This window comes from Lutra lutra, chromosome 1 (assembly GCF_902655055.1).
Source record: "Lutra lutra chromosome 1, mLutLut1.2, whole genome shotgun sequence".
NCBI classification, from domain to species: Eukaryota; Metazoa; Chordata; class Mammalia; order Carnivora; family Mustelidae; genus Lutra; species Lutra lutra.
This window is the reverse complement of record NC_062278.1, coordinates 210,672,086-210,697,584: the sequence shown is the minus strand read 5'-3', so window position 1 is coordinate 210,697,584 and position 25,499 is coordinate 210,672,086. Positions and strand designations below refer to the sequence as shown.

Here is a 25,499-nt window from a genome sequence, read left to right as displayed (position 1 = left end):
TCGATCCCAGGACCCTGAAATTATGATCTGAGCCGAAGGCAGAGGCTTAACCCACTGAGCCATCCAGGTGCCCCGAATCCTATGATTTAAATGTGCGCTGTTTAGGAGCACCTGCCCGGCTCAATCGGTAGAACACACAACTGGTAATCTCAGGGTTGTAAGTTCAAGCCCCACGTTGGGTTTGGAGCCTACTTTTAAAAAAATGTGAAGTTTATTGTATGTCAATTATATCTCAATAAAGATGTAAAAAAATGTTCACTTAATAAAGAAAAGAATTCCATAAAAAATTGGGCAGAATATTTGAACAGTCAGGGGTGCCTGGGTGGCTCCGTCGGTTAAGCATCTGCCTTCTGCTCAGTTCTGAACTGATCCTAGGGTCCTGAGATCGAGTCCTTAGTGGGAGCTCTCTGCTCAGTGGGGAGCCTGCTTTTTTTCCCTCTCCCTTTGCCCCTCCCCCTGCTCATGCTCTCTTTCTCCCTACTCAAATTAAAAAAAAAAAAAAAAACTTAAGAAAAAAGATTTGAACAGTTCACCATGGAGAATATATGGACAGCAAGTAATCCCATGCAATAAACACATGAAAACTATAACAAAATGCCCCTGCATATCTGTTAGGGGCTGAATTGTGTCCGCCACCCACCAAATCCATAGGTTGAAGACCCAATCACCAATACCTCAGAAGGTAACCGTATATGGAGATAGGGTCTTTAAAAAGGCGATTAAGTCAAAATGAGCTCTTTGGGTGGGCCCCACTGCAGTGTGACTGGGGTCCTTATAAGAGATTAGAGGGGCACATGGGTGGCTCAGCCAGTTGGGTGTGTGCCTACCACTCATGTCATGATCTCCGCATCCTGGGATGGAGCCCCGGGGTAGGGCTCCCTATAGAGTGGGAAACCAGCTTCTCCCTCTCCTCCCAGCTTGTGCTCTCTGTCACTATCTCTGTCAATCCCCCCCCTCTCTCAAATAGATAAAATCTAAAAAAGAGAGAGAGAGAGACAGAGAGATTAGGACACAGACATGAGCAGCGCAAAGGCCCTATGAAGACCCAGGAAGAAGATGGCCATCTAAGAGCAATGAAGTCTCAGAAGAAAACACTCCTGCCCCCAACGCCTTTGTCTTGGACTCCTAGCTGCCAGAACTGTAAGACAATGAATTTCTGCCAAAAAGTCACTCAGTCTGTTGCTTTGGCCACCATAGCAAGTTAAAAGGATACTGCCTTGAATGTTTAAAGTAATAGTTCAGGATGCCGGGTGCTGGTAAGGACTCAGAGCAACCGCAGGGTTCACAGAGGGCTGCAAGAAAACAGCTGGGCCGTCTCTCACCAAACCAAACACCATTTCCCGTGTAACGCAGCAATCCCATCCCTAAGTGAAACACAGACTCCTGTTCATGCAAAATATGTTCAAAGCAGCTGTTTTGGGGAATCACCAAAAAATGGAGGTATCCCAGATGTCCAGCGGCTGGTGTGCGGATGAAACTCACGCAACGGTCCCACCACACTACAGAATAGTACTCAGCGATGAAAAAGCATGAGCTGCGGATACGCACCGCATCGCGCATGCGTCTCCGCAGCAAATGCAGCCAGACTTAGGCTGCATCCCATGTGCTCTCATTAGAGGATTTTTTAGGAATAGCAAAATTATAGGGACAGAAAACAGATCCGCGGTTGTCAGGGCTGGAGAGTGGGAGTAGGCTCCAAAGGAGCCAGGGGAAGGGGGTGGGGGACGAAACCGTTCTGTGTCTTGATTGTGGTGGGGAAATCCACAACTGCGTGTCTTTGTCAAAACTTCCAGAAATGGATGCTGAGAATTCCAGCTTCATCTAACAAGAAGAGGAAACGCAGACTATGCTGCGAAGCTTCTCGGACCTGTTCACATCCTGGCGTTTTGCCTGCGAGGGTCGTGGCTTTGGGGGAGTAACTCCCCTTCTCTGAATCTCAGTTTCTTCTCGGCATGACCAGCGGGAGGGTCTGGAGGCCGATTCCAAAGGCCAGCACTGTAGTTCTCCGGAGCACCTCTGCTCGGACTCATCTAGCACCTGGTGGGTGTGGGTGAGAAGCCGGGTCTCCGCCCGGGAGCACCAAAGGATGTTCCGGGATCTCATTTTATGAGAGAACAGATTGTACCGAAATAGCCTCCCAGCCTATTCTGGGAAGGGGGTGGGTAGGCCACCGTCTGACTGGGGGGATGATTGGCGGGGCAGGCTGACCCTGTCTCCCCTGTAGGTGTAAGAACTCTGAAGAGAAGGCTCTCCATTCCAGCCTAATTATAGCTGCAGTAGCTTTCTCTGTCTTGGATTGAAAGAAATGTTCTTTTAACATCATCACCATCATCATCATCATTATTGCTATAATTATGGTAAAAGACACAACACAAAATCTTCCGTCTTCACCATTTTTTATGCATTAAGTTGCACTGTTGTACAACAGTGTTCGACCACCACCAACCATCTCCAGAACTTTGTATTCTTCCCACACTGAAACTCTTGACCCCATTGAACGCTGACTCCCCACACCCTCCCCCAGCCCCTGCCATTCCATTTTCTGTCTCTATGGATTTGACTACTCTTGGTGCCTCATGTAATTGGGATCATTTAGCATTGTCATTTTGTGACTGGCTTATCTCCACTCAACATAATGTCTTCCAGGTTCATCCATGGTGGAGCCTGGGTCAGGATTTCCTTCCTTCGTAAGGGTAAATATTATTCCATTGTATAGCTATGGTACATTTTTGCTTATCCATTCATCAATAGACACTTGGGTTGTTTCCACTTTTTTGTTATTATGAAAAATGCTGCGTGACCATGGGTGTGCAACTATTTCTTGAAGACCCTGCTTTCCATTGGGAGGAAGGTTGCTGAAGCAGGAAAGATGGGGAGGAAGCAGAGCCTCTGGGTCCCAGAGGTCAGAGCTTTGAAATATATGTACAAATATGATACACACGTATCTGTATTCAGTTACATATATCATCAACCACGAATGTGCCCAGAACCTCCAATTCCACCTCAACAATGCGGGGTATATTGTAGTCTTCCCCCATAGGGAGAAATCTGCAGGGTCTTCTTTTAACCATTAAGTGATGCCCCTCCGCATTCCCCACCAAAGAAAGGGAAAGGGAAATCAAAATACAATTTATCACGCAAACAACTGTACTTTGGCTGTTCACGCCTCTTACAGACATAGCCACAAGAAGTCACAAAGCTGAGGGTATGAGCAGGAACTTAGGCTTGGGTAAACCCATTAAAAGCATGACCTGGAGCAGATGACTTGAGCAGGTGACTCTTGAAATTCAAGCATCATCTCTACACTGGGCCGTCCGTAAGGATCAACTAAGAGGGGCAGAGTCTTCTCCCGGGAAAGATCTGTTTCCTGTGTTCACATGATTGTTGGCAGAGTTTTGTTTCTTGTGGCGTGTTGCACTGCGAGCCTCAGTTTTCCACCGGCTGTTGGCAGGAAGCTGCCCTCAGTTCCCTGCCATGGGGACCTCTCCAACCTGGCAACTTCCTTATACAAAGCCAGTGAGAAGTGTCGTTCCTTTTTGCAAAACAGAAATCATAGAGGTTTTGTTTTGTTTTTTTTTTGTTTTGTTTTGTTTGATTAGGGTGAAATTTCCGTAACACAGAACAAACTGTTTTGAAGTGAACAATTCAATGGCATTTAGTGTGTCCACAGTGTTGAATAACTATCACTTCTACTTGGTTCCAAGACATTCCCATCACCCCAAAAGCAATGCCGTGCCCATAGCAGTCACCCCTCATCCCCCACCACCAGCCCCTGGCAACCACAAATCTGCTTTCTGTGTCTCTGGATTTTACATGTTGTGCACAGTTCACATACCTGAAATCACACACCATATGAGCTTCGGTGTCTGGCTTCTTTCACTCGGCATAGTGATTTTGAGCTCCCTCCACATTTCTCGTGGGCCGGAGCTCCATTCCTTCCCATGGCTGAGTAATATTCCATGATATGCATATCCGACATGTTGTTTATCCTTTTGTTCATTGTTGGGATATTTGGGTTATTTCTACTTTTAGGTCATTGCAGATGGCATTGTTATAAACATTTGTTTGAACGCCTCTTTTCAGTTCTTCGGGTGATACATCTCGGAGTAAAATTTCTGGGTCATAGATTTCTATAACCTAATCTTGGAAGTAACATTCCATCACTCTCCCCTCGTGACCCCACACCCTGAGCCATTTATCCAGTCTTGACAAGTGTAGACACCCATGTAACCACCACCATCATCAAGAGAGGGAACATTGCTATCATCTAAAGAGGTTTCCATGTGATTCTTTTGTATATATACTGAGGTATATACCAAGAAGTAGGAATTTCTGGATCGTATGGGATGATTGTATATTTAATAGTCTGAGGAGCCATTTTTTATCCCTTTTCCATATTCTGTCCATTAAAAGCAAACCTCAAGTCTTCTACACTCAAGGGCAGAGCTTATATATCGTGCTTATACAAAAGCACAAGTACCAGCAGCAGGGGATCCACGGGAACCACCCAAGAAACCGCCCACTCCTCCGTAAGCAAATCCAGGCCACAACTGCATCCAGGAATTCCTGTTAAGTGCTCACAACATGCCAAGCACAAAAGTAGGTATTTTATGAGCCGATCTGTCTTTGAGGTGGGTTGTTCCTCCCATTTTCTAGGAAAACTTTTAGGCTCTGTGTCAAGGGGACCTACCAGCCCTCACACAGGGCTCATGGTGGGGCAGAATCAGGACCCAGGTCTATCTCATTCCCAATCCTACCTTTTTCCCTTTACACTTCACCTCTCTGAGTCTCCTCAGGGAAGCCTGCATGGGAGGAGTGTGGCAGAGTCTCTGACTCTCAGAAGGAAAGGCAATCATCCAGTTACCACAGACACAGGTGCTCATAAGCACTTTCCCACTGCCGTTTCTGGTTGGTACCTGCCCAGAGGCATCTGGGAAAAATTCCCAGCTCAATTAGTGGAGGAAATGAGAGTTGAACTGAGCCCACAGCAGCCAGGCAAGAGGTCAAAGCGAAGGCATAAAGATAGGAGGTTGGCAGGCCCAACAGTGAGTTCTGGTTTTGCTCCTAACTTCCCACGTGATCCTGGGCAAACCCTTCCTAGTTCAATGAAAATGTTGGGTTAGGTCAAAGGTAGGTAAGCTATGGCCTACCGGCCAAACCCGGCCCACCACCGGTGCTTATAAATATAGTTTTACTGGCACAGAGACACACTCAGTTGTTTACGTACTGTCGATGGCCTCTCTTGAGCTACGACAGGATAGTTGAGTCATTACAACAGAGACTGCCCGCTCAAAATATTGACTATCCTGACTATCTGATTCATTACAGGAAAAGTTTGCCAACCCCTGGACTAGATGATTTTTTTTTTAAGAGAGAAAAAGAAAGTGAGAGAGATTACAGAGGGAGAAGAAGAGGGAGAAGCAGACTCGCCACTGAGCAGGGAGCCCGATGCAGAGCTCAATCCCAGGACCCCAGGATCATGACCTGAGCTGAAGTCAGACCCTTAACCGACTGAGCCACCCAAGGACCCCCTGGACTAGATGATTTTTTAGATGCTTTCTAACTCTAAAAATCTGATAATTCATAGATGAAGTGGACAATACAATTAACTAGGTACAGCCAAGAGAGATGTTTCAAATTCTGTACCACACCACCGACGGAGATCTGACCGTCCCCTGAAAGTCCACGTTTTCTCAGTAAAAGCAGACCACAATTGGGTGTCTTAGTTCAGGCTGCTACAACATATTACCATAGACCAGGGGGCTTCAACAGCAGATGTCCCTCAGAGCTCTGGAGGCTGGGACGTTCAGGATCAAAGTGCCAACAGATCTGGTGGCTGGTGAGGCTGTCTTCCTCGCTTGTGAACACCCACCTTCTCGTTATATTTTCACATGGTAGGGAGCAGAGAGAGAGTGATCCTGTGTCGTCTTCTCTTTGATTAAGGGCATTAATCCATCATGAGGGCTCTCTTCTCCCAACCTAATCTAACCTTAATCACCTCCCAAAGCCCTGCCTCCAAATACCATCACATTGAGAATTAGGATTTCAATATAGGAAATTTAGGGGTAGGGGGCTGTACAAATATTGAGTCTATAACATCAGAATAAACATGAATTCATTCAACAAACGTTTGTGGATGCTCAGTGTGCCTGTGCCTGGGCTGTGCCCCAGGGTCACAGACATGCAAAGGCGCAAGCCTTGCTCTCAAGGAGTTCCCTGACAGACAGACGGAGATGCCATGGCAGATTCAGAGGCGTTGTGGGGGGTCAAAGAGGACTTCCTGGAAGAGAGAGATTTGTCTGGGGCCTTAAAATACACAGGGAGGATTAAAAGATGTTGGGAAAGTGTTCCAGGCAGAGACCACAGCATGGACATAGGCTGGGATGGGGGAATGTTTGGAAAACACTTATCCACAGACTCTCTGACTAGACCGGTTGAGGAGGCACACCTCTGCAGACCCCCTGCTCTGCCAGGTGTGGTAGATTCCCTCCTGGCTGGCCAGTGCCTCACTGTGATTGTGGTCTAGACCTTCACCTTTGTCATCCCTTCTGTGGGTTGCATTAGAGCTTCCTAGCTCTCAGCCTCTGTGCCAAAAAATGGTAGGAAATGGTTATTAAAGACTCTTTGTGGGAAAAAGGCAGACAGATTCAGACTGGGAGAAGCAGGGCATCCTATAAGGGCCTAGACAAGGAACTAGAAGGTTTAAGCTCTATATCAGTTAGCTGGATAACAAAACACACCAAACCGTAGTTGCTTAAAACCACAAACATTTCTTATCTCACGTGGTTTCCGAACATCAGGAATCCCAGAGTGGTTCAGCTGGGCAGTTCCAGCTCAGTCTCTCTCAAAGAAGCAATCCCTGCAAAGCCTAACTATAGATGGAGAATGGACCCCCAAGAGCCCTCCCGGAGCTCTTCTAGGCCTTGGCTCTTTGTTGGCTGATGGACACAGATTTCAGTCCTCACCACAGCACCGCCCACAAAGTGACAGCTGTTCCTCCCAGGGTGAGCCATCTAAGCGAGAACAGAGGCATTCGAGAGAGTGCCCAAGATGGAGACCACAGTCTTTTATAACCTAATCTTCAACGTGATGTCCCACTACTCCTGCCATAGTCTATTGGCCAACTAACCCCAGGGTAGTGTGGGAGAAGGCTAACATAAAAGTGTGCCTCAGGGAGGGACACCTGGGAGGTTCAGTCGGTTAACCGTCTGCCTTCAGCTCAGGTCATGGTCTCAGGGTCCTGGGATCGAGCCCCGTGTGGGGCTTTCTGCTCAGTGGGAAGTCTGCTCCTCCCTCTCCCTTTACATCCCCTTGCTCTTTTTTTCTCTCTCTCAGATAAATAAATAAAATCTTAAAAAAAAAAAAAAAAACAACAGTTGTGTCTCAGGGAGGTGGAGTCATCAGGGACCATCTTAGAGGCTGCCCGCCATGCCCATGGGTGTCATTAACCCCCTCAGCCTATCTCTCCATCTGTACATCTGTCTGAGCCACAGTCCATTGTTATTATAACTGAGGCCTGCCTGACAAATACCTGGGAGGTGGGGGGCCATTCCTTTTCTAACCCATCAGTCTGACCACCTCCAATTTTGTCTCAAACCCTTCCAGAATGTTCCAGAAAATTCTAATGAAAAAAACATTAGACACAAGTTAATATGTCCATTGACAACAGGAGGATGAACAAATTGCATTTCATATGACAGAACACCATACAGCAGTAAAAATGAGCAAACCAGAGCATGGGACAAATCTCAAAAACATGTTGAGTATAAAAAGCAAGTTGTATCAGAACACCTGCAGCATTGTTCCTTACATGAAAGCCAAAAACATACAAACCTAACGATGTATTGTTTCAGGATACATATTTATATGGTAAAACCATCACATAAGCTAAGAGATGGTGAACACAAGACAAAAGATCAAGGCTGTCCTTTGCCAGGAGAGGGAGACAGATGACCAAGAGGTGTGCAGGGAGCTTTCAAATATTGGAAATATTTGATTTCTTAAGCTAGAGCAAGGATGCCTGATTTTGTATGATCCTTGAGCTAAGAATGGATTCACAGTTTTTCTAATAATGGGGGGGGAAGGGAAGACTGTTTCATGATATGTGAAAATTATATGAAATTCATATTTCAGCGTCCGGAAATAAAGTCTTACTGGCACACACTTGTGCCCATTTGTTTAGTTATCGTCTATGACTCTTTTCGAGCTACAGTGGCTGAGCTGACTAGTGGAGCCAGAGCCTGTCTGAACTGCAAAGCTGAAAATATTTACTATCTTGCCCTTTAGAGAAAAAGTTTGCTAGGTGGGGGGGGGGGGGGTTCGTGGATATCCATCTTATTATTTCTTGTAGTTTAAAATTTTTTAAAATTTAAATTCAATTTAGCAAACATATGTGGTATTATTAGTTTCATATTTCTTATAGTTTATATCTAAATTCATTATATCTAATATTCAACCTCACCAAACTATTTGCAATTCCTAGAATACAGCACGTTCTCTCATCCCCAGACATTTTCATGGGCCATCCTCCCTATGGGAAGATCCTTCTTCACTTCCTCCAGCTTCTGGTGGTTCCATCATTTCAATCTTTGCCTTCACTGTCCTACAGCCTTCTGCTCCTCTCTGTTTGTGCCTTCTTCTCATCCCACTCTTACACAGACGCTCATCCTTGGGTTTAGGGCCCATCTGGAAATCCTGAAGGATCTCATCTTGAGAGCCTTAACTTAATCCCATCTGCAAAGACTTTTTCAGATAAGATCACTCTTGCAGTTTCCAGGGTTTAGGAACTAAGTATATCTTGACGCAATCCCCGACACTTGATTACATTAAAAGCTATCCATCTGTCTTGCACTCTGATTGTAGCATCATGCATTGATCATTTGAAAAATATTGGTTTTGGCAATGCAGAGGTTGTCACATTTCATTATTCAATATCAGAACATCCCCTTCATTAAAATCACTGCCCATATTATCAGGAAAGCCTTCCTTTGGCTGTCAGAAACCAGTCAAGCTCATAGCAGCAGATGCAGATTTTCCAAATATCTTATTTTCCCTTGAAAGCTTGAATTTTATCACTAGCAACAAAACTGAGTTGTTTTCCTTGGAACGACAAGCTCTTTTTGTTCATTTTTGAGAAAATGTCTGACAAACAGCCAAGTCTGAATCATGGTTGGTCAGACGTTTCGAATGAAATTGATGTTCTCTGAAAAAAGATCATAAACTTCATTCAAATGCTTCTCCTGGACATGGCCCCTGAAATTAAGTCTCAATAGAAGGGCTTTGTATGTACTTCCCACTTTGTCCCACGAAATATCTGAAAGACATGCACTTGCCCATTATGGGGCCAACTGTGTCTCCCTAAAAGGGATGTTGAAGTCCCAATCTCCAGCACTTGTGGATGTGACTTTATTTAGTGATAGGGTCTTGGCAGCTGTCATCAAGTTAACATGAGACCACCAGGCTGGACCCTCATCCAATATGACCTGGGTATTTGTGGGAAGAGGAAACATTAAACTCATCAAACTCAACTCAAGAGATGGTGAACACAAGACACAATACATAAACTCATATATAAAAAGAAGACCATGTGACAACAGGGTCAAGGAATACCAAGGATTGAGAGCCAGCACCAGAACCTACCTGGAAGAGGCCAGGAAGGATCTTCCCCAGAGTGGGAGGGAGTGCGGCCCTGCTGAAAACTTGATTTCAACTTCTAGCCTCCGGAACTGGGAGAGAAGCCATCTCTGTTGTTTTGAGCCACCCCCTGCTTGGAACTGTGTCATGACCGTCCTAGGAGTCCAATCCCCCAGGCCATGTCTGAGCTCCACCGTGACCTGGTATGTGGCAAGCTCCTTGTCTCAGGCTGCTCAGGATGCTATAACAAAATACCAAAGCCTGGGCGGCTTAAACAACAGACATGTATTTCCCACAGCACAGAGGCTAGAAGTCCAAGATCAAGGTGCTAGCTGATTTGGCCTCTTGTCAGGGCCCGATTTTTGACTTGTAGACAGTTGCCTTCTTGCTGTGTCCTCACATGGCTTCTCCTCTCAGTCCTCCTCTTCTGATAAAGACTGCTCTTAACAGGACACCACCCTCTTGATCCAATAATTTAAACCTAATTACCTCCCCAAAGCCCCATTTCCAAATGCCACCACTGTGATGGTTACTTGTAGATATCAACTTGACTGCGCTAAGGGATGTCCAGATAGCTTCTCAGATATGATTTCTGGGTGTGTCTGGGATGGTGTCTACTGCTAAGAGATCAGCATCTGAATTGATTAACTGGGTGAAGCAGATGGCCATCCCCAGTGCCAGTGGGCATCACCCAATCCTTCAAGGTCCCTGAAAGAACAAAAAAGAGGATGGACAAGTTCCTACTCTTCTCCACTTGAGCTAAGACAGACATCGTCTCCTGCCCTTGGGCATCAACACTCCTGGTTCTGGAGCTTTTGGACTCAGATCTGGGCTCAGGCCTTCAGCCCCCTGATTCTCAGGCCTCAGGACTCAAGACAGAATAGATCGGATAAATAAGTTACAGCCCATCCACTCAATAGAATTCCAGCAGCCATTAAAATGAATGACATAGATCTTCAGGAGACTGACATGAAAAGGAATCCATGTTGTATTATGATGTGACAGAAGCACAGTACCAAAAGGAATGTGTGGTATGATTCCAGTTTGGTCAAAACAGACAAAACCTTTTCCCCACGTGTGTTTATGTGTGCATAATACAAGGACCGTTCATAGTGATTATCTCTTGGAAGGATCTCTGGTTTTTCCATGGAGTTGGCATATCTCCCTCACTGGGAACCCTAGATCCAGTAGTGAAGGCTTTGTTTACTGATATGGTGTCCATAAAGAAATCCCACTGTGGAGCTATTGGGGGCCCATAGCCAACATCATACTTTAACAACCATGTGTGAGTAAAACACTCACTGTTGTGGGTTGAATTGGGTCCACCCCCAAAGTTCACAAGAGGAAGTCCTACTGCTGGTACTTGAGAATATGACCTTAGTTGGAGAGAGGCCCTTTAAAGAGGTGATCAAGTTCAAATGAAGTCAGTAGGGTTGCCTCTAACCCAATAGGATGGTTGCCTCTGGAAGAAGAGGGAATCAGGGCATCCAGACATGCACAGAGGGCTGACGACATAGAGACACAGGGAGAGCACAGCCGGCTACAAGCCCAGGAGAGAGGCCTGGGACAGATCCTCCCACAGAGCCCTCAGAGAGAACCAGCCCTCCTGCCACCTTACTCTCAGATTTCTGGTCTCCTGACTTGTGAGCCGATCCACTCCTGCTATCCAAGCCTCCAGTTTGTGGCACTCTGCTATGGCAGCTTTCGCAAAGGGTTACACCCATTAGACAAAAGACCAAGAGGAACCTCTCCCTGAACGATGGACCTGGAACAAAATTGCAACTAGGTAAGTGAGTGAGGAGGGCAGTTCTCTCTGGACACAGAGACAGGCACATGCTATTGGACTGTGGCATGAATGTCCAAACATCCTAGACCGTCTCCTGAAGGGAGATCCTGTTCTCCATGCCCTATAAAAGCAGAGACTTCTGTTTGTGCATCTTTCGGAGTTTTTTCTTTTCTTTTCTTTTCTTTTTTTTTTTTTTTAAGATTTATTTATTTATTTATTTGACAGACAGAGATCACAAGTAGGCAGAGATGCAGGCAGAGAGAGCGAGGAGGAAGCAGGCCCCCCGCCGAGCAGAGAGCCCAATGTGGGACTCGATCCCAGGACCCTGAGATCATGACCTGAGCCGAAGGCAGAGGCTTTAACCCACTGAGCCACCCAGGTGCCCCTCGGAGTTTTTTTTCCTTAAAAGATTTTATTTATTTATTTGACAGAGAGCGCACACAGGTAAGGGGAGGGGCGGGCAGAGGGAGAGGGAGAAGCAGGCTCACTGCAGAGTAAGGAGCTCAATGCGGGGCTCGATCCCAGGACTCTGGGATCATGACCTGAGCTGAAGGCAGACACTCAACCAACTGAGCCCTCCAGGTGCCCCTCACATTTTTTAAATTATAAAAACAATACAGTCTCGTTGTTAAAAATGCCAATGACAGAGAAATGCATGAAGAGGAAAAGCGAGACTTACACGCTCTCACCTACAACCCACCATCCCAGAGGCAAATGCTATGAACAGTTCTCCTACACATGTAAACACTCAGGAAGTGACAGCTGTGCTTGGCATATGTCTCTTCTGCCTGAAGGTAAGTGTCCCTTTAGTAATAAATTATGCCTTCGGTTCTTCATAAATGGTTGAATCTCAGAGTATTTCTGTGACTTGAGCTTCTTAACCAAGATCTCATTGACCAGGTTCCAATCAAGGACCGGGAGGAATTAGATGTTCCACAGATTTCCTGGGACCTTAAGCAAAATTGTGCGTACACGTCATCTTCTAGGAGAGGGTCCAGAGCTTTTATTGAGGATGTTCAAGTGTGATCTGTAACCTCAAAAAACTTACAGAACCAGTGGGCAAAAATGAGGCCAATGGCCGATTTCCGCCAGTACCATTCTGGACCTTCCTCTAATTCGGAATACAGGAGATGCGGGACCTGGTTTCAAATACCATTCCAGTTACTACGTTGTCACTAGCTGTGTGACCAGGGGCCTGGCTCCCCCATCTGTAATGTAGGGATGATAACAGCGGCCACACCTAGGAGCTGTGAGCTGGGCCAAGACTGGAGAGAGGCGCTCACCTGGGGCAAAATACTTGCAGGGGGTTCCCAACACATCAGCGATGAGCAGATAAAGATTTGTTTCCTATTTGAATCCATTTTAAAAAAAAAAAAATACAAAACACAAAATAAATCCATTTTTAAAATTGAGGTAAAATTCATATAACGTAAAATTAATTGTCAGGACACCTGGCTGGGTCAGCGGGTGGAGCATGTGACATGTGACTCCTGATCTCGGGGTTGTTCGAGCCCCACATTGGGTGCAGACATTACTTAAAAATAAAATCTTAAAATAAATAAACAAGTTTAAAGTGCACAACTGGGTGGCAGTTCGTACATTCACAGCCATCACTCTGTCTAGTTCCAGAACATTTCTGTGGCCCCCAAAGATACCCCATCCCCATAAGCAGTCACTCCCCAACCCCCACCCCCAGCCCCTGACAACCACCAATCTGCTTTCTGTGTCTGCGGATTTGCCCGTTCTGGACGTTTCATGTCAATGGAGTCGTACGCTCTGTGGCCCTTTGCAACTGGCTTCTCTCACTCAGTGCAATGTCTTCCAGATTCTTTCCACATGTAGCGTATATCAGCACTTCCCTTCCTTTCTACGGCTGAATAACATTTCATCGTAATGGTTGATCTCATTTTGTTTATCCATTTACCAGTAATGGACATTTGGGTTGTTTCCTCGTCTGGCTATTTTGGTTAGTGCTTCTCTGAACATCCTTGTACAGGATTTGCTCAAACACCTGTTTTCAGTTCTCTTGGGTGTATACCTAGGAATGGAGTTGCAAGATCGTGTGGAAATTCTTTTTTTTTTTATTTATTTGTTTAAAGATTTTATTTATTTATTTGACAGAGAGAGAGATCACAAGTAGGCAGAGAGGCAGGCGGGGTGGGGGTGGGGGAATCAGGCTCCCTGCCAAGGCGAAAGCCCAATGCAGGGCTTGATCCCAGGACTCTGGGATCATGACCTGAGCCGAAGGCAGAGGCTTTAACCCGCTGAGCTACCCAGGTACCCCGAAAATTCTATGTTTAACTTTCCAAGGCAACTCCAAGCTGTTTTCCATAGGGGGTCTGTCACTTTACCCTCCCACCAGCGGTGCACTAGGGCTCCAATTCCTCCACATACTTGCCAATACTTGTTTTCTACTCTTTTGATTACAGGTGTCCTGGTAGGTGTGAGATGCTATCTTATTGTGGTTTTGATTTACAGATAAATAATATTTTAAAGTAATATTTCCTAAAAATCGAAATCCACACCAAAAAAACTGTGCCTGAGCAGAACATCAAAATCTTAATGAGAACGGGACCCAATCCTGCATGTGTATACTCAACTCGCTTGGCTCACTGTATTAAAAATTGTGATAGTTCATTCATTGTGGATTTCTTGGCATTGACTTAAATTTTTCTAAATATTATCTGAAAATATTACACATTTATCACCATTAAAATTTAAAGGTATTATTTATTTTTGTTGCTGGGTTTTCGTGTGTGTCTTCCCCCCAAAATGTGGCACCCCAGACCCTCTCGGCTTCCCCCTCTCCCTCTGCGCTGTGCTCAAGCGGTTTCTGCTCATTCACGTGGCAGCTCCTGCGCTGACCTGAAGAGGGCGCTGCTTCCCCGCTCATTCTCAACCCAGGCGTGTCCTTCCGGGCTAGGAGTTTGATTTGGGTTATTAACATCTCCCTGCCGGGATGCCTCTTGTATAAGATGGGAATGGTAGGCAGAGGTGTGGAAATCTCCTCTCCTAGGGCACAGCCCCTACCCTACACATAATGATCATTGTAACTATTCCCTAAGAACAGGGTTGGAAGAATATATTACACTCTTAAGGCAGAGAATTTGAAACACAAAATAGGCAGAATGGTACAATGAACCACCAGCTCCAGGTCCTGCTGCTACCCCTCCCTGGCCAACCTCACCCCATCCATCTTGCCGTCTGGGATTATTACTCCAAAGCAAATCCCAGTCATTCTAGAAATCTTATTCTGTAAATATCTTATTATGCATCTCTGAAAGATAAAGACACTTTTAAAAAAACAAACCTTACAATGATATCATCGCACTTTAAAAACTTTGCCAAGAATTCTCTAATCCCTACAGATTCCTATATAGTTCACAAATGTTGGGTTTTGAAGGTCAGCGCCATCGTTCCCTTGCCAAGGGAACTTGGGCAAATTGCTAAACTTCTCTGAGGCATATTCTCTTTCTTCCTTTTTTTAAATTTTTAAGTCATCTCTACACCCAATGTGGGACTTGAGCTCACAACCCAGAGATCAAGCATCACCTGCCCTACTGACTGAGCCCACTGGGTACCCCTCTGAAGCTTTTTTTTTTTTTTAAATTTTATTTATTTATTCATGAGAGACAGAGAGCACAAGTAGGCAGAGGGAGAGGGAGAAGCAGGCTCCCCGCTGAGCAAGGAGCCCAATGCTGGCTCGATCCCAGGACCCTGGGATCTTGACCAGAGCCTAAGGCAGACGCTTAACCGACTGAGTCACCCAGGTGCCCCCCCTTCTGAAGCTTATTTTCATCATGGGTAAACCAGGGTGGCCCAAGGAAGCTCCCAGGTCACAGGAAGAATCAGAGACTATATGTTACATTAGCACCTGAAGCTAAGAGCTCCTCATCGTAGAATGACATGATGATGGTCACAGGAATAGAGTAACATTAAAGAGCCATGGTTCTCAACCAAAGAGTAGAGGTGGGGATTCTGTTCTCCAGGGGACACGTGACAATGTCAGGAGACATTTTTGGTTGCCACTGGCATCTAATTGGCGGAGACCGGGGTGGGGGGGTGATTCTCAGCAGCCTACAGCAAGTGCACTGTGGAAGCTTTGCCACCACCTCGCCTACCTTTGCCTACCACCTCCCCCCCTTTTAATCTGGAACCAGCCCCCATACTGGGAGGAGAGGGCAAGACCAAAGAAAGTCAGGTCATTTCAGAAGGGTAGGTGGTAGGTTTGATAAGCAAGGGAACTTACCTACCAGGCTTGTCTAGTAGACAAGCAGATCTCCACAACTACCAGCCAGAATCTTAACATTTACATAGAGACCTCCACTGGCTTCAGGCTCATATACCATCCAGATGGTCTTAACACCACATCACTATCTCAAGGCTGTGTCCTTGGGAAGCATCTAGCACGGGGAAGGCCAGTGGAGCCAACACTCCAAGGACAGGGGAGGGGGAGGAAGAGCCTCTCGCTGCCCCGGTCCAGGGGTGGGTCAAATCTGCAGTCACGTGTTCTCGAGGACCTCCTCCACCGTGCACAGTCCACCACAAAGAGTGCTCTGGCCTCAAATATTAGCCATGCTGAGCCTGAGAAACCCTGCTCTAGAAACTTAGATTTCATTTAACGCTTGCGGGGACATCGACATTGGACACTCTGATTGCTGAGTGTTGGGGGAGCCTGGAAGTAGTAGTAATTGATCATGACCCACATTTCATGGGTCCTTGACATGCCCCAGGCACAGCATTAGGCTCAACTGCATGAGTGAATTTCGTTGTCTCGCCAACTCAGGAGATCGTGAAGAAAACTTAAGCCCAGAGAGGTCAAGTGGCCAGGGCGAGGGGCCTCGTCTCTTTGGACCTCATTTTTTTTCATCCGTGGGACAGGATGATAATGTCTGCCTCTCAGGCCCACTGCCCACACAGGATGCCAACCAGCTGGCACCTGATGGACACTTAACACACGGCCTCCACTGTGACGAGTGTCTTAGCCCGACACCCAACGGTTAACCATCGAGTCTGGCTAAGTGCCCAGCTAAGCCAGGGCCCGAGAGCCACACAATTTCTCTCATTATCCCAGTTGCTGGGTGAATTGGCATGGAGAGACCTGGGAAGTACCTAAGACAAAAGTTTCTAGGATTGCTGGGGGCCTGGCTTCCGGGCATTGGTGTGACCAGAAAACTTTCTTCTCCAGCCTACTTCTCCAGGAGATTTGAAGTTGGCCCTTCCACCACAGGCGAGAGTGAGAGGGAGGCTGGAGCCCCCAAGAAACACCAGAAGGCGAGCCCTGCAAGGGGCCTCCATCCTTCCTGGGGACATGCAGTCTTGCTCAGTTGCCTGCAGTGACAAGTAGGAGCCAGGAAAGATGGACAGTTGTGGATGAGCCCATTGGTGGGAATATCATTGAGTGAGCACCGACTATGTGCCGAGCATGCCGACTTTGGCGGACAAAGTCCTTGTACTCATGGGACTCATGTTCTTGTGGAGAGACAAGCAATAAAGAAGCAAGAAGAAACATATCCGCTGGTGGTGAGTACCATGCAGAGGATTAAAACAGGGTGATGGCATCGGGAGTGACTTGGGGCGGGGTTGGTCATCGAGCAATGGGAGGGTCAGAGACAGCGTCCTAGGAAATGGCATTTAAGCTGGATGGCAGGAAAGGGCTCAGGATGGGGAGTTCAGGTCAGCCTAAGGCCTGAGGTTGCAAGAATCCGGTTGTCTCGGGCTGGGGGTTCGCAACCAGGCATGGCTGTGCCTCTTAGCAGACACTGGCAATGTTGGAAGATATGTCTGATTGTTCCAGCTTTGGCGAGAGGTGGGGAACCCTGCTACTGATGTCCGGCGAGTCAAGGCCAGAATGTTCCTCAGTAGTCATACACTGCACAGAATGGCCCCCACTGCGAAGAATGATCTGGCCCTAGACACCAGTAGTGCTGAGATTGGAAAAGTCCGGGCTACATGGTTAGAAAGAAAGCCTAGTGTGAGCGTCAAGGTCAAAACCTTCTGATCCTCCTGTGAGCAAGGGAACATGGCCATGTACTGGAGTGGGGTAGAGTTCAAGGGGCCTACTGGAAACTCTAACAAATGGAGGAAGAAGCCGAGATTTGGCAGGAGGCAAATTCAAGGTCAGGAGATTGGTGAGGTGATGGGAAAAGGCCTAGACTTTCCAAGGAGTCAAGAATTGGGGCTTGACTTGGTGACCTCAAGAATTGGTGAGGTCAGCGGGGTGTAGCTTAATCAGAGGGTCTGGGTGGATCAGGGAAAGGTGTCTGGATGGTCAGTCTGGCTTGCGGGGAGGAGGTGCCCCTGGAGGAGAAGGGGCCAGAGCAGCACTCACTCCCAGAACCTGCCCTTCCAAGCCAGTGAAAAAGTTCTCACCACGATCCTCAGTTTTCCTCATCTGTAAAATGGTGACAGTCAGTGATATTACAATATTTTTCTGGTCTGTGCAGGCAAGGTTCACTCAGTAGCCCGGATGGTCCACACTCTACTTCAAAAAGGTTTGGCCCTTGACTGGCTCCTAGCAGGTGCCCTCTTGGAATGTCTTGCCTGATCGGAGTGTGTTTGTTTACCTGGGGGCCTCAGAATATACCCGAGAGTCTATGCTAACGATGTGATTTATGGTGGGGATCTTGGGCCTCGTGGAATCATCTCCGGAGGGGCTCCGGGGGCCTAGACTCTGAAGTCAGCCATGTCTGTGTGACTAATGCCCAGGAAAAACCTGGACCCACCAAGACCCTGGGGAGCTTCCCTGGTTAGCCATCCTCTGAGCCTGTTGTCACACACTCAAAATCCAGTGCTGCCCACACAACTCTGCTGGGAGGGGACAACTAGAGCCCCAAGCCTGCTGTCTCCAGGACTCAGCCCTGCACGCCTCTCTCCTTGGCCACCCTTCACCTGTGTCCTTGCACTGTAATGAAACATCTCCATGAGAACAGCTTTCCCGAATTCTGTGAGTCCTTCTAATGAATCTTTGAATCAGAGCATGGGGTGGGGGAAGTCTTGGAGACCCCTGAAAGGCAGACTCTTTTCCTGGGTGGACGAGGCAGGGAAGGGAAGTTGAGGCAGAGAAGGAAAAGGTATTTAAAAAGTTCAAGCCATTTGGTTGAACTGATACGACCATTTCTCAAGGGCCTGTATGTAAAGTGAGGACTTGGCATCCCAACTCCCAAAGGCCTCGCTCACACGGGGGTCATCGCGGGCATGTTTGGAATTCATTCTGGCTTTCAGGCCCGACGTGCTTCCTATGTGTGGATCCCGAGGGGAGTGCCTTTCTCTCCTGGTCCTAGCCCATCTTTGAGCAGTTCTCACTCCCAACTCACAGACGATACGGCTGATGTCCCCGGAGAGAGGCCACTTGCTTAAGTCCCCCAGGACAGTGATGGACAGTGATGGCATCCCGACCAGGCCCGTGGACACCCAGGTACACTTTCTTTCTCCTGCAGTTTGTTACTACGGAGAGGTGAGTGGGCAGAACTCAGATCACCCGGGCATTTTCAATAAGGTCAAATAATGAGACCTTAAAAATTTCCTGGTCATGGAGGCCCTGGTTTTTTTTGGTTCATTTCTCTCCCCCGGCTTTATTGACAGATGATCGGGTATGTGAGAGTTTAAGGTACCCAGCATACTGATCTGACGCACTTCTATCTCGCTCCGTGATTACCGCAGTGCATTAATGAACACCTCCAAAATACGCCTCATTACTATTTCTTTCTCATGGCAAGAAGCTTGGAGATCTATGCTGTTAGCGACTCGCAAGCGTATAATACGGTATTATTAACTGTGACCCCCACGCTGTGCGTTAGATCCCTAGGTCGGTCCTATTTAACTAGAAGTTGGTAACCTTCGACTGACATCTCCCCATCTCCCCACACCCTTGCCCCTGCAACCATCACTCTACTTTCTGTTTCGATGACCTTGGCTTTTTTTTTTTTTTTTTTTTTTTTTTTGATTCCGCATACCAGTGAGATCTGTCAGTAATTTGTCTTTCTCCGTCCCGCCTATTTCACCTAGCAGAATGCCCTCCAGGTCTCTTCGTGTTGTCACAAGCAGTGTTTGGGGATTATTTCAAAGAGCCAGTCTCAGTTTGATGTGGGTAGGTCCCCAACTGCCCCCGGAGATCTGCTAATCTCCCTTCTCATCCGAGAGAGTTGGCCTCAGGCTCCACGCCTCACGCCGGGCAAGGAGATCTGGCTAGAGTTGATGGAAAGCTGGTTTCTCCATTTCTCCGCACTGCTGACATTTGGGGACAGATAATCCTCTCTGATGGGGCCATCCTGTGCATGGTAGGGGGCTGAGCAGCGTGCATGGGCTCTACCCACTGGATGCCAGCAGCTCTCCTTCCCTGACGTCGTGACAACCAAAATGTCCCCAGACGTTGCAAGGGTCCCCTGGGAAGAAGAATATTCCTCTATTGAGAATAGGACGCCCAGTGCCTGGACCATGTTTGGAGGGGACAGTGAGCACAGCCAGAGGTGGGGTTTCTGCTAAGTGTTTGCCTTTCTGGCCTGCCCGCCCCGCCAGGACTGGCACGACTCCCAGCATCTGATAGCTTCCCTCCGCACACCTGGGCCCGGGCTCAACTTTCAGGGATCCCCAGGGGACCTAGGTGTTCCAGAGGCTGGCTGGTCCCCAGGCCCCAACGCAGGGCTCCAGGAAACGGTAGTTGCCGTAGCGACTGCTGAGCTCTTGGGGTGAGGAGCTGGCTGGTTGAGGGGCAAAAGTCTCCAGTGCCTGGAGGAACCAACATCCAGGGGCCTCGGCTGGGAGGCAGCTGTCCAACGTCCCCCTGTTAGTGCTCGCAGACCGAGCAGAACAGCGGGGAGCAGCTGCTTCAGCTCCCCGGGGGCGCTGGAGGTGGCGGGGACTCCCAGGCACCGAGGGGATAAGATGGACGCCCCACTCCAGATCGCCCCATCTCGCTGCCTTCCCAGGAAGGTCCCCTGGCCTCTGGCCTGAGGTCTCTGAGTCTCAGGCCCTATCCTGGGGAAGTATCATCCAGCTGGACAGGCAGCATGAGCGTGGGCCCCCTCAGCCCGGGCACCCGCCGGCGGCTTCTCCAGGGTCAGGCAGGCCCCCTCCCAGCGCCTCTGCCCAGCAGCGTGGCCATCTTCATCAGCTCTGCAGTCTCGGGTAAGGGGCAGGGCAGGGCTGGGGGGTGACAAGTCAGCAGGTACTCTTGGGGGAGGGGCCAGGTGGCCAGCACATAGCTCAGAGGGTCCTCTAGGAGACCTGGATAAGAATGCAGCCTGGACAGTGACCCACATGGGAAATGGTGAAGGGGAGCCCCTAGACCCTCTGTGCCCTCTTCGATAAGCCAGGCTGAGAGCCTGATTTGATAGAATTGCTATGAGGGGGCAGATCATATTGCAAATAACATTTAGGATGAAGGGACCACACGCAAGGTTTAAAGAGTGTGAGAGCCAATCCCCCACCCCCACCCCCAGACACCAGGCTTTGCATGACCCCAGCCTCCTCATCTCCCATCCTGCTCTCATCGGGTCCTCCCCTCAGCCCCCTGCTGTAGTCACCCTGGGCTGCAGCAGATTATGGGACCCTTGAAGTCCCGGGCCCCATAACCGGTAGTCATGGATGTGTGTGTCTAATGTCTGGCTCCTCCGAGCAGGTGGCCAGCCCTGTGGGGGCAAGGACTAAGCATGGCAGTGTGCTAGCAGACATCTACTAGCCCATTCCCCTCAAATCTAAACAAAACAAAACGAAAAACACCAAAATACCTGGTTTGTACCATCTGCCAATTTCCCTGGTGTAAATCCTTCCTCCAGGGTCCATTTCGAGCTGCCGATAAGACTTTTCCAAACAAGGAGGCAGGCAGAGACGTGTGGCAGTCCCACCTTGACTAATACTGCCCTGATACAACATCAGCAGCCCGGACCAAACTCCAGAACAGAGCGCACAGCCAAATGCCATGAAATAATCAGGAAGTGATGCACTTTGCTTATTTGCCATCTCTGCCTTTTCCGTTGTTCAGTTCCGATGATTCAGTTGTTCGTAGTGGCTATGTGAATTCACAAAATTCCTGCCCCTGATGGTTAAGCAAGGTCCTGAGCATAAAGCAACTTCCTAACAGACACTTTATGAACGGATGTGAATAACCTGCGGAATGCGTTAGACAGGCATGCGAGGGGCGGGGAGAGGAGGCACAGCCAAGACTGGAAGCCAGGTCAGCTCCTATCCCAGAGCCTGGATGGCTTCTTTGTGCCAACAGCTTTGGGAGTCCTTCCCTGAACCCTCCGACGCCCTCCCCTTGAGCAGGGGGAGAAGACGACCATTTCTTCCATGTCTATCTACGTGCTTTTACTTGTCCTCAACTAATACTTATAAGCAACTGTGTTGAGTGCTAAGAATTTAGCCATGACCAAGACAAGCAGAGGTGTTGACTGTGGGGAGCTCGCAGCCCTGCAAAGTAGAAGCATCACCCCCATTTACAGAGCGGGGAAACTGAGCCTAGCCTGACACTTGGCACTGGGCCACACAGTGAAGTCAGTGGTGCAAAAGGTCTTAGAATCCAGGTTTACCCCGGGGTAGGGCTGCCAGATTTAACAAAAGGAAAAAAAAAAAAAAAACCAGCAAAACCAAGACACAGTTAAATTTGGAAATCAGATCAACAGTGAATAATCCTTTAGTATAAGTATTTCCCAAATAGTGCACGACATGGGATATACTTATGCTAACAGATGAGTTGTTGTTTATCTGAAATGCAGATTCAGCTGAGCTTATCAGATCTGCACATGTGTCCAAAATAGTGCATGGAACAGGATACACTTATGCTATCAAGTCTTTCATTGAGTATCTGAAGCAAGAATTCAGCTGGGCATCCCCTACTTTATCTGGCAACCCTAAGCTAGGCTGACCAACCATCTGGGCTAGCTGGGACTGAGGGTTTTCCTGGGATGTGGGATTTTTAGTACTAATACCAGGAAAGTCCCTCTCTGGTTTACCTCGTGTTTTTTGTATCTTTTCAATTGCCCCGCAGGGCCCCACCCTTAGTGGGGACAGATGAGGCCAAAAACAGACCTGTGAGGGTAAGAAAGGGTTCTGGGATCTCTCAGCTAACTCGCTCTATGCTGTTCCTTGTAGATATGGATGCGGAGAGAGAAGCTCTGCAGAGCACAGCCTTCCCCGAAGTGCAAACCTTCTGCCAAAAGCACGGGCTGATGTTCGAGGTAATATCTTCCTCCCTGCCTCAGAGTCCCCTGCCCTGAAATTAGGGAACAAGGGCGTGCCACCCATGTTGTCACACGGGACCCTTTGCTCGGAGAGGTTCTGCACTGGCAATGCAGCATGGAGATGAAAGTCCTCTAAAAAGGAGGGGGAGGGAAAACAGGCACTGGCACTGCGGGGAGCCCAGGAGGTGTGGAAGCACTAGGAGTGGCCACTGTCGGACCCCACTCCTTGGGCATGCCACTGAACTGACTTCCATTGTTGGTTTGTCCTGCTCTCCTGGCTCTCCCCGCACTGGGGCAGCTTCCGGGGGAGTCTAAGAGGACTCTGGGGTGTTTGGGGCGTACATGGAAGTGCGATGTGCCTTTTTCAGGAGCGCTAATGGTGTACCTACCAGGCACAGTCACCTCGATCCCCAGACGGAGGGCCCCATTGCTCTCCCACCAATCTGGAGGTGGGGCGTTGCCCCCTGCCCGTTTTTTTTTTTTTTTTTAAAGATTTTATTTATTTATTTGACAGAGAGATCACAAGCAGGCAGAGAGGCAGGCAGAGAGAGAGGAGGAAGCAGGCTCCCTGCTGAGCAGAGAGCCCGATTCGGGGCTCGATCCCAGGACTCTGAGATCACGACCTGAGCCGAAGGCAGCGGCTTAACCCACTGAGCCACCCAGGCGCCCCCCCCCTGCCCGTTTTGATGCGGAAACCAATAAAGCATCTTTGGAGCATTGGCTTCAGTTGACCCTGACTCCTTGATCTGTAGCACAGCGAGCCACGCCATCAAAGGCCCCCTTGATTATAAGACCTACCGTAGTTTCTATATTACTGAGAAAGAAGCAGTGCTGGGAAGTCGACTCTGCCTGCCATCAATCATGAGACGTAGGTCAGTGGCAGAGGCACTAAAAAGGAAAATTTGCATGCTGAGAACCGAGGCAGGCTCGTGCCTTTGACGTCCACACAGGTGCTATGCGACAAACAGCGTAAACATCCTCAATGCACAGATGGGAGGCGGTGGCCCGCAGAGCCCAAGGCTCTGGCCCAAGCCCAGTGCTGACCCTCTCTCCCTCTCCATTCAGCCACATTCAGTAATAGGGTGCTGCTATCTCCATGTTCCAGTTCCTTAGGAATTTCTGGGTCTTTCTCTCTAGGTAAAAGAATTTAGGGAGGAAGGGACATTCTGAGTCCCCTTTCCCTGCCTCCTTATCCCAGCTTTCTGCCAGGTCAGCTTTGCTACCTGAACTGAGCCATTCTGCCAGGGGTGGGGGTGGGGGGCGCTCAGGCGAGCAGGCGAAAGTGACCACAAGTGTGCGGTTGCCAAGGAGACGCTGCCAAGTCAGATTTGGGCCAAACTAAATGCCCTCCTTTGCAAAGAAAGCTCTGAGAACAAGTGTGGACATGTCCTCCCTTAGAAAGGAACAGTTTGAATATGGCCAAGTTCTTGAAACATTTTTTTTTGATACATTGTTTTTAAAGTTAACTTTTCATTTCTGATTTAGACTTACCTGAAGGTAGCCTGCGGTCCAGAGTTCCCATATGCTCTGTACCCGGTTTTCCCCCTATTGTGAACATCTTACATCATCGGCCACATTTGTCATAACTAAGAAATGGGGGTGCCTGGGTGGCTCAGTCCATTGGGCATCTGCCTTCAGCTCAGATTGTGATCCCAGGGTCTTGGGATTGAGTCCCACATCGGGCTCCCTGCTTAGTGGGGAGTCTGCGTCTCCCTCTGCCTGCTCTTCCCGCTGCTCCCCCTGCTTGTTCTCTCTCTCTCTCTCTCTCTCTCTCTGACAAATAAATAAATAAAATAAATCTAAAAAAAGAAAAAGAAATGGACATCGGTATGATGCTGTGAACCAGCCTCATTCGGATGTCACCATTCTTCCCTTTGTGTCCTTTCTGTGATCCAGGACCCAGCGGGGCTCAGGGAATGCTGCGGGGCTCCCTGTGGGCTGAGACAGTCTTTTCTTGTTGCTCATGACCTTGGCAGTCTCCGAGAGGGCTGACTGGCCATCCTGCAGGATTGCCCCCCATCTGGGTCTGTCTGATGTTTTTCGTGGTTTTTCTTGTGATGACCCCAGGGTTATGGGCTTCATTCTAGTTCTTTCAATTTGGACAGCACCCCTTTGGGGAGAGACTGTCAAAAATTACTGAAAGAGGGGCAGGCACCTGGGTGGCTCAGTGGGTTAAAGCCTCTGCCTTCAGCTCAGGTCATGATCCCAGAGTCCTGGAATCGAGCCCTGCAGTGGGCTCTCTGCTCACCAGGGAGCCTGCTTCCCACCCCCCTCTCTCTCTGCCTGCCTCTCTGCCTACTTGTGATCTCTGTCTGTCAAATAAATAAATAAAATCTTTTTTAAAAAATTACTGAAAGAAACTTTATGCCTTTGTCAAAGGGAACTGAAAAAAATCACCCATTCTGCCACCTCCCTGACATACCCATGCTTATAATCTCCAGGTTGTTGATCTGAGGTGGGGTATTCGGAGCACGGAGGCCACTGACCACATGACCACAGAACTCTGCTTGGAGGAGCTCGACCGGTGTCGGAAAACATCCATAGGGCCTGCCTTTGTTGTGAGTCTCTTGGGAGCAATGGATTGGTGCTTACTTCTCATTCCAGCCCTGATACATGGCTCCTACCCACTAGCCAAACCCATCAGTGGAGGGATGTGAGTGGCATTTCTGCTATAGTACCTAATCTCCCTTGCCTGCCCATGGCAGACATTGCTAATCGATCCAGTACTCATTTTCCACCCAGCTACCTGGGATCCAGACATTAACAGCCAAGTGGAAGCAACCAGTAAGTGGGAGGGCAGGGGGTAGAAGCCCAAGGGAATCTTAGAATTTGCTTTGGACCTACCCCACCCTCCTAGCTTTCCCACCTCATCCACTTCATGTGTGTGGAGTTTGGGGATC

General features: G+C 48.4%; 1 protein-coding gene across 2 annotated transcripts in view; it reads left to right on the top strand.

Moving 5' to 3' along the window:
- The first annotated feature begins 16,055 nt into the window (after positions 1-16,055).
- The window catches only part of NWD1 (NACHT and WD repeat domain containing 1), a 61,681-nt gene continuing 52,237 nt past the window's right edge, over positions 16,056-25,499 (top strand). The window contains exons 1-5 of one of the 2 annotated variants that reach the window (XM_047698677.1): positions 16,056-16,942; positions 18,128-18,365; positions 18,738-18,836; positions 22,511-22,596; positions 25,041-25,157. In XM_047698677.1, the coding sequence (XP_047554633.1) occupies positions 22,513-22,596; positions 25,041-25,157 (201 nt within the window). In that variant the 5' untranslated portion in view covers positions 16,056-16,942; positions 18,128-18,365; positions 18,738-18,836; positions 22,511-22,512. The remainder of the gene's footprint in view (positions 16,943-18,127; positions 18,366-18,737; positions 18,837-22,510; positions 22,597-25,040; positions 25,158-25,499) is intronic. The other variant, XM_047698685.1, reaches the window with a different exon arrangement.